At 30.8% G+C, this 11,106-nt stretch overlaps 1 protein-coding gene across 1 annotated transcript; it reads left to right on the top strand.

Annotated features, from left to right (window-relative positions):
* The first annotated feature begins 218 nt into the window (after window positions 1–218).
* On the top strand, window positions 219–10,895 carry LOC142235838 (uncharacterized). Its single transcript, XM_075307092.1, has 3 exons — window positions 219–297; window positions 4,290–4,647; window positions 9,377–10,895. The coding sequence occupies exons 1-3, from the start codon at window positions 219–221 to the stop codon at window positions 10,893–10,895; spliced, it is 1,956 nt and encodes a 651-aa protein (XP_075163207.1).
* The last annotated feature ends 211 nt before the right edge of the window (window positions 10,896–11,106 follow it).

Genomic DNA, 11,106 nt, shown 5'->3' with positions numbered 1-11,106 from the left:
AATTGTCTTCGAAACGCAATCAAGTCAACTGAAAACGACTAACGACTTGATTTTTGCTGGAAGGTGACATAATTTACTTATGAGATTTTATATTTAATAATTTTGTTGCAAATATTATCCATTTCTAGTTTGAGGGGAGCAGAAGGGCTTATGTTCTTTATTCCAGTTTGTGCTGAACACCCTAAAACTAAACAAAGGTGTTTTAACTCTTCTCCATAATGCTGCTGACATTAATGGATAGTTTCACTGGTTTTCTAGGTGTCACTGTGCCATACGTCATTCGCAAGTTCACTATATGTGAGTAAAAACTAGAACTTCGTGGAAGACATCCCAAGAATTGCGTGAGTCATATCCCAGCAAAAAAATCGTCGCCAAAAATGAATTGAAAATTTTCTTTTTGGTTCCGGAAGTGGTGCACAATTTATGCAGAAGCAATGAATTTTATATGGGCTTGTCATAGAACAGATGTCCACCATTTCAACTGCCGTTGCACTGAATTTGCATCACTTTTTAAGGGTTGATCCGAATTCGGTCTGTGATATTTTGGCAAATAAATAATTTTTATGATTTTTATAAAGTTCTAACCTTGGTCGCCACAGTTTGTAGAATTCTACCAAAATTGATAGATTTTTTACTGTTTGGTAGATTGGTAGAATTCTTGATGTTTTGGTAGATTTTACATTTTATAAAGAACTAAAATTTTCACAAAATTTTCGATAGAAATAAAATATTGACCAAATTTCCTATAGAAACACAATTTGGCAAAATCTTCTATTAAAAATTTTCTATAGGAATAAAATTTTGACAAAATTTTATATAGAAATAAAATTTTGACAAAATTTTCTAATGAAATAAAATTTTGACAAAATTTTCTAATGAAATAAAATTTTGACAAATTTTCTGTAAAAATAAAATTTTAACAAAATTTTCTATAGAAAAAAAATGTTGACAAAATTTCTTATAGAAATAAAATTTTGACAAAATTTTCTATAGAAATAAAATTTTGACAAAATTTTCTATAGAAACACAATTGTGACAAAATTTTTTTTAAAGAAATAAAACTTTTACACAATTTTCTATAGAATTAAAATTTTGACAAAATTTTCTATAGAAATAAAATTTTTACAAAATTTTCTGTAGATATAAATTTTTGACAAAATTTTCTATAGAATTAAAATTTTTACAAAATTTTCTATAGAAATAAAATTTGGACAAAATTGTCTATAGAAATACAATATAGACAAAATTTTCTAAAGAAATTAAATTTTGACAAAATTTTCTATAGAAATAAAATTTTGTAAATAAAATTTTGAAAAAACATTCTATAGAAATAAAAGTTTGAAAAAATTTTCCATAGAAATAAAATTTTGACAAAATTTTCTATAGAAATAAAATTTTGACAGACTGGTCTATGTAAATGAAATGTTGACAAAATTTTCTATAAAAAAATTGACAAAATTTTCTATAGAATTAAAATTTTGACATAATTTTCTATAGAATTAAAATTTTGACATAATTTTCTATAGAAATAAATTTTTGACATAATTTTCTATAGAATTAAAACTTTGACAAAATTTTCTATAGAAATAAAATTTTGACAAAATTTTCTATAGAAATAAAATTTTGACAAAATTTTCAATAGAAATAAAATTTTGACAAAATTTTCTATAGAATTAAAATTTTGACACAATTTTTGATAGAAATAAAATTTTGACAAAATTTTCTATAGAATTAAAATTTTGACAAAATGTTCTATAGAATTAAAATTTTGAAACAATTTTCTATAGAAATAAAATTGTCTATGGAAATAACATTTCATTTCCATAGACAATTCTGTCATTTTCTATAAAAAAATTGACAAAATTTTCTATAGAAATAAAATTTTGACAAAATTTTCTATAGAAATAAAATTTTGACAAAATTTTCTATAGAAATAAAATCTTGACAAAATTTTCTATAAAAAAAAAATTTGACAAAATTTTCTATAGAAATAAAATTTTGACAAAATTTTCTATAGAAATAAAATTTTGACAAAATTTTCTATAGAAATAAAATTTTGACAAAATTTTCTATAGAAATACAATTTTGACAAAATTTTCTATAGAAATAAAATTTTGACAAAATTGTCTATGGAAATAAAATGTTGACAAAATTTTCTATAAAAAAAAAACGAGTAAGGAAAGTCTAAAGTCGGGCGGGGCCGACTATATTATACCCTGCACCACTTTGTAGATCTAAATTTTCGATACCATATCACATCCGTTAAATGTGTTGGGGGCTATATATAAAGGTTTGTCCCAAATACATACATTAAAATATCACTCGATTTGGACAGAATTTGATAGACTTTCACAAAATCTATAGACTCAAAATTTAAATTGGCTAATGCACTAGGGTGGAACACAATTTGAGTAAAAAAACATATGCACTAACTTATAATACCCTGTTCCACAGTGTGGCGCAGGGTATAAATATGGGAAACTTTTAAATCTGGAGCAATTTTAAGGAAACTTCGCAAAAGTTTATTTGTGATTTATCGCTCGATATACATGTGTTAGAAGTTTAGGAAAATTAGAGTCATTTTTAAAACTTTTCGACTAAGCAGTGGCGATTTAACAAGGAAAATGTTGGTATTTTGACCATTTTTGTCGAAATCAGAAAACCATATATATGGGAGCTATATCAAAATCTTAACCGATATCAACCAAATTTGGCACGCATAGCTACAATGCTAATTCTACTCCCTGTGCAAAATTTCAACTAAATCGGAGTTAAAAATTGGCCTCTGTGGTCATATGAGTGTAAATCGGGCGAAAGCTATATATGGGAGATATATCCAAATCTGAACAGATTTCAACCAAATTTGGCACGCATAGTTACAATGCTAATTCCACTCCCTATGCAAAATTTCAACTAAATCGGAGCAAAAAATTGGCCTCTGTGGGCAAATGAGTGTAAATCGGGCGAAAGCTATATATGGGAGCTATATCTAAATCTGAATCGATTTGGCTGATATTTTGCAAGTTTTTGGAGACTCATAAAATATTCGGATGAACGGAATTTGAGGAAGATCGGTAGATATGCACGCCAATTATGACCAAATCGGTGAAAAATATATATGGCAGCTATATCTAAATCTGAACCGATTTTTTCCAAAATCAATAGGGATCGTCTTTGAGCCGAAACAGGACCATATACCAAATTTTAGGACAATCGGACTAAAACTGCGAGCTGTACTTTGCACACAAAAATACATCAACAGACAGACGGACAGACAGACAGACGGACGTCGCTAAATCGACTCAGAATTTAATTGTAAGCCGATCCGTATACTAAAAGGTTGGTCTATGATTACTCCTTCTTGGCGTTACATACTATAGAAATCTATAGAAATAAAATTTTGACAAAATTTTCTATAGAAACACAATTGTGACAAAATTGTTTTAAAGAAATAAAACTTTGACAAAATTTTCTATAGAATTAAAATTTTGAAAAAAATTTCTATAGAAAGAAATTTTTGACAAAATTTTCTATAGAATTAAAATTTTGACAAAATTTTCTATAGGAATAAAAATTTGACAAAATTGTCTATAGAAATAAAATTTTGACAAAATTTTCTGTAGAAATAAAATTTTGACAAAATTTTCTGTAGAAGTAAAATTTTGACAAAATTTTCTATAGAAATAAAATTTTGACAAAATTTTCTATAGAAATAAAATTTTGACAAAATTTTCTATAGAAGTAAAATTTTGACAAAATTTTCTATAGAAATAAAATTTTGACAATATTTTCTGTAGAAATAAAATTTTGACAAAATTTTCTGTAGAAATAAAATTTTGACAAAATTTTCTATAGAAATAAAATTTTGACAAAATTTTCTATAGAAATACAATTGTGACATAATTTTTTTAAAGAAATAAAACTTTGACAAAATTTTGTATAGAAATAAAATTTTGACAAAATTTTCTATAGAAATAAAATGCTGACAAAATTATCAGTAGAAATAAAATTTTGACAAAATTTTCTATAGAAATAAAAATTTGACAAAATTTTCTGTAGAAATAAAATTGTGACACAATTTTCTATAGAAATAAACTTTTAACAAAATTCGTCAAAGAATTTAATAGTTTTCAATAGTCATGAACTTATCTATGATATTTATCATTCTCTCGAAATGAAAATTTCTTCCGCTTATTACAATCGCTGAATTGCAATTTTTCACTTAACAATCCCCAATAGAATGACCATTGGTTTTTAAAAGGTTCTGGTCTGTTTGTGATTTGCCACAGTTCTAGTAAATCACTCATTCATAATGGATATTGTAAAATTTCTCTTCGTTGTATGGAACTTTACTCCAATTATGGCATTTACATTTGAACCGAAAATCTGGTATTTGGATGCACGTAAACCATCCCGAAGTTTTGAACAAGGCATTGTAGAGTATTTCGAGAATAAAACTGGACTTTTAAGTGTAGCTATACGAGTAGATTATTCCAAAAGTTGGAAGTTTGTCATTAACGGTCATTTGGCAGAGGCTTTTAGAGGAAAGAATTCATTGAAATTTGAAATTTTTAGTGATGGACATCGAAGGAAACACAAATTTTTCAAATATAATCTATGGTATGTGGATTCCTTCAAAGGATTTCAGTAAGTAAATTAAAACATTGCAAATTCAGATTACATACATATTACATTTACAAATATTCTATATTACGTTACAAAACAAATTATCAAAATATTACACAAAAAAAAAAAAAACGTTTGACTGAGGGGTGTAGAAAACGTTGAAAAGTTCAAACCAAAAAAATGGTTTTTTAATTTTTGTTTTTTGCTGTTTCGTTTATATCGGGCTGTGTTAGTTTCTGAAAAACAAGAAAAAATTGGAATAATAAAAAATGCTACATTTGTTTTTTCAAATCTTTGAGAATTTATTCCGAAAAAAATTGTAAATAATCGTCCATCGCAAGCCATTACTTTCTCCCCATCAAAAATTCCAACAAATTTTCTCCTTCATTTTTTGCAATAAAATATGGACAATTTTTGTTATTTTTTTTTTAATTTAGACCTTGTTGTAGTAGATCCGCTATTAGTGATGCAATGCAGACGTTCGCAAGCCTCCCCAAAATGCTGCTTTGTGGGAACAAAAGTTTACATAGACAGAACAAACAAAACTGTGTTGTTTATACTCAGGGCAAATGACCTCTACAGAGTTTTTTTTTTTGCAAAAACTAAAAATGTAGAAAATAACATAAAATTTTAGAATCAGTTTAGATATGTTTGAATTGGCTACCTTGAACCCGAATTATGGATTTCAAACGGTCGACAAAGCCATCACACGCGGGCTCCGCGGTCTTTCGGTACATTCCCGGCGAAGCACAGTCTTGAAAGATCGACACTTTAATATTTCTTAGTGCCAACCATAATCTCCAAAATGGCAAACGGATTGCTACCGCAGATTTTGGTACCCATTGTGCCGTAGAAATGAAACGAAAAATCTCCGTTTTAAGCCAATCTTAATTGCAATAGTCATGGTTGCCACTCGTCCCAAAAATTATGTGCCAAAATTCGAAGAAAATTTAACCAAATATCTACCAAATTGAAAAAAAATTATATATTTTTAAGTTATTGATCAAATTTTTGTGGTTAGTATAAAAAATGTTTTTTTATTCGAAAGAAATATTTTATATTGAATTTATAGATTTTTTTAATTTTGATTCTGCAGAAAATTTTGTCAAATTTTTATTTCTATAGAAAATATTGTAAAAAATTTCTTTCTATAGGAAATTTGGTTAAAATAGAATTTGTATAGGAAAATTTTATTTCTATAGTAAATTCTTGCCAAATTTTATTTCTATTGCAAATTTTGTTTCTATAGAAAATTTTGTCAACAATTTTATTTCTATAGAAAATTTTGTCAACAATTTTATTTCTAAGGATAATTTTGTTAAAATATTATATTACATATAAAATTTTATGTCTATAGAACACTTTTGCAAAATTTTATTTCTATAGACAATTTTTGCATAATTTCTTTTCCATAGAAAATTGTATGTGCGTGAAGATAAATTGTAAATTGTAAATTGTAAATAGCTAAGACACAAACCAGACAGATTTAGCGGCGCACCGAATGGGTTAATTGAGTTATGCTAAAGCGACCAAAAAATGGTTATATTTATTTTGACTAATTTTAACCAATAATAAATTAACTAACCGACAAATTTGATACCATAATAAAGGTCTCGGAGTGCACTTTCAGAATATAAGATCACATGGATAAAAGACACAATAACGATTGAGATATTGCAGAAATAAAACCGCACTAATTGATCATTATTTTTTATAAATTCAGGCCACTGTGCAAAACTGCCCATGATATTTTGGTACCAGGAGAAAGGGCGTGACGTGTACTTTCTGGCTATATGGTCGCTATATTCGAAACCAATCCAGAAATTTGTGTTTTATGCAATTTAAAGGAAAAATACTAACTTGGATGTATTAATATAAGGAAAAATGTCCCACTGTGCAAAACTGTCCAGGATATTTTGGTATCGGGGGAAAGGGCGTGACATGTACTTTATGGATAAAAGATTTCTATATTCGAAATCAATCCAGAAAATTGTGTTTTATCCAAGTTAATAGGAAATTACGAACTATGATAGAAATATAAAGAAAACTGGCCCACTGTGCCAAACTGCCCAGGATATTTTGGTATCAGGAGAAAGGGCGTGACATGTACTTTACGGCTAAATGGTTTTTATATCCAATACCAATCCAGAAATGTATGCTTTGTCCAATTGTATGCAAAAATGCAAACTACGTTCGAAATATAAAGAAAAATATCCCACTGTGCAAAACTGCCCAGGATATTTTGGTATCAGAAGAAAGGACGTGACGTGTACTTTCTGGCTATATGGTCGCTATATTCGAAACCAATCCAGAAATTTGTGTTTTATGCAATTTGAAGGAAAAATACTAACTTGGATGTATTAATATAAGGAAAAATGTCCCACTGTGCAAAACTGCCCAGGATATTTTGGTATCGGGAGAAAGGGCGTGACATGTACTTTATGGATAAAAGATTTCTATATTCGAAATCAATCCAGAAAATTGTGTTTTATCCAAGTTAATAGGAAATTACGAACTATGATAGAAATATAAAGAAAACTGGCCCACTGTGCCAAACTGCCCAGGATATTTTGGTATCAGGAGAAAGGGCGTGACATGTACTTTACGGCTAAAAGGATTTTATATCCAATACCAATCCAAAAATGTGTGTTTTGTCCAATTTTATGCAAAAATGCAAACTACGTTCGAAATATAAAGAAAAATATCCCACTGTGCAAAACTGCCCAGGATATTTTGGTATCGGGAGAAAGGGAGTGACATGTACTTTATGGATAAAATATTTCTATATTCGAAATCAATCCAGAAAATTGTGTTGTATCCAAGTTAATAGGAAATTACGAACTATGATAGAAATATAAAGAAAACTGGCCCACTGTGCCAAACTGCCCACGATATTTTCGTATCAGGAGAAAGACCGTGACATGTACTTTACGGCTAAAAGGTTTTTATATCCAATACCAATCCAGAAATGTGTGCTTTGTCCAATTTTATGCAAACATGCAAACTACGTTCGAAATATAAAGAAAAATATCCCACTGTGCAAAACTGCCCAGGATATTTTGGTATCAGAAGAAAGGGCGTGACGTGTACTTTCTGGCTATATGGTCGCTATATTCAAAACCAATCCAGAAATTTGTGTTTTATGCAATTTAAAGGAAAAATACTAACTTGGATGTATTAATATAAGGAAAAATGTCCCACTGTGTCCCGATACCAAAATATCCTGGGCAGTTTTGCACAGTGGGACATTTTTCCTTATATTAATACATCCAAGTTAGTATTTTTCCTTTAAATTGCATAAAACACAAATTTCTGGATTGGTTTCGAATATAGCGACCATACAGCCAGAAAGTACACGTCACGCCCTTTCTTCTGATACCAAAATATCGTGGGCAGTTTTGCACAGTGGGATATTTTTCTTTATATTTCGAACGTAGTTTGCATTTTTGCATAAAATTGGAAAGCACACATTTCTGGATTGGTATTGGATATAAAAACCATTTAGCCGTAAAGTACATGTCACGCCCTTTCTCCTGATACCAAAATATCCTGGGCAGTTTGGCACAGTGGGCCAGTTTTCTTTATATTTCTATCATAGTTCGTAATTTCCTATTAACTTGGATAAAACACAATTTTCTGGATTGATTTCGAATTTAGAAATATTTTATCCATAAAGTACATGTCACGCCCTTTCTCTCGATACCAAAATATCCTGGGCAGTTTTGCACAGTGGGACATTTTTCCTTATATTAATACATCCAAGTTAGTATTTTTCCTTTAAATTGCATAAAACACAAATTTCTGGATTGGTTTCGAATATAGCGACCATATACACGTCACGCCCTTTCTCCTGGTACCAAAATATCATGGGCAGTTTTGCACAGTGGCCTGAATTTATAAAAAATAATGATCTATTAGTGCGGTTTTATTTCTGCAATATCTCAATCGTTATTGTGTCTTTTATCCATGTGACCTTATATTCTGAAAGTGCACTCCGAGACCTTTATTATGGTATCAAATTTGTCGGTTAGTTAATTTATTATTGGTTAAAATTAGTCAAAATAAATATAACCATTTTTTGGTCGCTTTAGCATAACTCAATTAACCCATTCGGTGCGCCGCTAAATCTGTCTGGTTTGTGTCTTAGCTATTTACAATTTACAATTTATCTTCACGCACATGAAAATTGTGTATCTTAATTGGAGCGGAAAATTTTGCAAAATCTACCAAACAGTAAAATATCTATCATTTTTGGTAGAATTCTACCAACTGTGGCAACCGTGGCAATGATTCTGAGTCCTGTTGTAATTTTCATGGTCTTCAATACTGTCTTTACGACATTTTCCCGATAATATTCGGTATTTATTTTTACCCCATTGTCGATGAATACAAGGGGGAGTGACTATCGGCGCCGCTTGAGTTATGGTGGTCAATCAAAGAAGTAGGATGAGCTCTTACACTTTTTCGAACTTCAATGGCTTCAGTCCATGCTCAGTTTTCAATATGTGTTCCATCCGTTCTCGCGATATGTTCAGCTCAATTTCCTAACAACTGTGGCGTGGATTTCGATCAATTCTGTTACCGTTTGTTTTGTTCACTTTAACATGCATCAAAGCAATCACACTTGATTTCAATCACGCATAACTTTATTTCTGAATTCGACAGGTCAAAATGCTTTTGTAAACTTGTAAACAATTACGTGGATTGCAGTGTTTCAGGATGTAATCTCATGCTAATTATTTTCTTCCAGAACTCTTCTGCCCGACATCGATAATCGTCGCGTAGACAAGAGGGGCCAGTATATGGTAGTAATGGACTCAGCAAAACATTTAAATAGCTCCATAGAGTTACAGCGTATTGTGGAAAAGGCGTTTGAGCGAAATATTGTGGACATTGCTGTGGCCATCTATGACAACAACTACACCTTCAATCTGTACAACTATGATATTTTCCGACCGGGAACGTGTCGCCAAGTTATGTTACATCAATATAATAAATTCCAAGATGGAAAATTCATGTCCCCGGATCTATTCCCATATAAATTTCACGATTTCCACCAATGTCCCATTGACTTTCATATGCGTTTGGCTGCCCCTTTCTTCAGCTACAATCTAACATCGGATAAGAAACGTATCGATCAATTTTGGGGTTTAGAGGCGAAAATCATAAAAACCATGGCTGCCAAATTAAATTTCAAGCTAAGACTAAAGCAATCGTATGGAAAGATTGTTGGTCATGTATTTGATAATGGGACCTTTACAGGTCCTTTTCGAGCTATGATGGATAGGAAATTTGACATTCTAATGGGCTATTATCATTTCCCAGAACGTTCTCAATATTTTACTGTCAGCGAACCTTATTTTCACAGCATATCTGTGGTGGTTATTCGAAAACAACGCAACTATATGCTTGAAGGTCAATGGATTGTTGCTCCCTTCCGCGTTGGAGTTTGGTTCTTAATTATCCTGACAGTTATTTGGGGTATGGCAATGATCTATGTTGTACGCCACCTGGTGAAGACCCATTTGAGTTTGCGAGTAACCTGGCTTGATGTATTCGGCTTAGCAATTGGGAATGCGCGTTTGTTACGTTACCATTTACTCGCAACCAATATTGTAATCATCGTATGGAACTGGGGATTCCTTATGATTTGTGCCACATTTGGAGGAAAGCTTTACGAGGCTTTCAACAAATATCCCGGGTCATCTCCTATGTCAGTGGCAAAGCTAGTCGCTCAAAACTACACCTTTCTAATTAAGAATATATTCAACGAAGAGTTAACGCATGCTTGGCAAATTCCTACGAATCAGATCATCTTCACCAATTTCGCCAATGATGAAATTGGCTTTGAAACACTGCTGAATGCAACACACCCAGTGGCCTTGTTAACAAATTACTGGCAACTTCAATCGTTTATTGCCTCACGTCGTTTGCATGATGAATTTTATATGGTTCCTAGGACTGTTGTCTTAAATCAGATATGTGCCTATCTGCGTCCCCAATCGTATCTTGTTGAACCGTATAATCGTTTTTTGCGTCACCTTCAATACGGCGAAATTTTGAAAAAATGGATGCGCGATATTACCGGAGGCCTACATTTATCGGGCGCTTTACAGCAATTGTCAAGACGAACAGCGCACATCGGACCCCTTCAACTATCATTACAACAACTGAGTATTGTATTTTTGGGCTTAATCATAGGTCATTCGATCTCCCTCCTAGTATTCCTAGGTGAAATTATCGTGCATTTTATTATTATAAAAAAGTAAGCTTTTTTGTGTTGCAATGGATAATTGCAACACAAAGAAGCTTACTTTTTAATGCTAATTGACTAAAATGAATACTAACAAAAACATTGACCTAATATGATATGAAAGTTTATGTAAACTGCATTTTAGAACACAAAAGGAAAATAAAAATCAGATTAAGGACACTTTTCTTTAAAATAAAAAAAAAAATATATATTATCAAAAAAATTAC

The sequence above is a fragment of the Haematobia irritans genome, chromosome 4 (genome assembly GCF_050003625.1).
Source record: "Haematobia irritans isolate KBUSLIRL chromosome 4, ASM5000362v1, whole genome shotgun sequence".
Lineage (NCBI taxonomy): Eukaryota > Metazoa > Arthropoda > Insecta > Diptera > Muscidae > Haematobia > Haematobia irritans.
This window is presented reverse-complemented; position numbering and strand designations above follow the sequence as displayed.

What these genes read in the sequence shown, in the direction of transcription:
- LOC142235838 (XM_075307092.1), top strand. Translation starts at nt 219, where the DNA reads ATGCTGCTGACATTAATGGATAGTTTCACTGGTTTTCTAGGTGTCACT. An exon ending in CATTCGCAAGTTCACTATAT is followed by an intron (nt 298 to 4,289) that starts GTGAGTAAAAAC and finishes GATTTGCCACAG; the next exon opens with TTCTAGTAAATCACTCATTC. An exon ending in GATTCCTTCAAAGGATTTCA is followed by an intron (nt 4,648 to 9,376) that starts GTAAGTAAATTA and finishes ATTTTCTTCCAG; the next exon opens with AACTCTTCTGCCCGACATCG.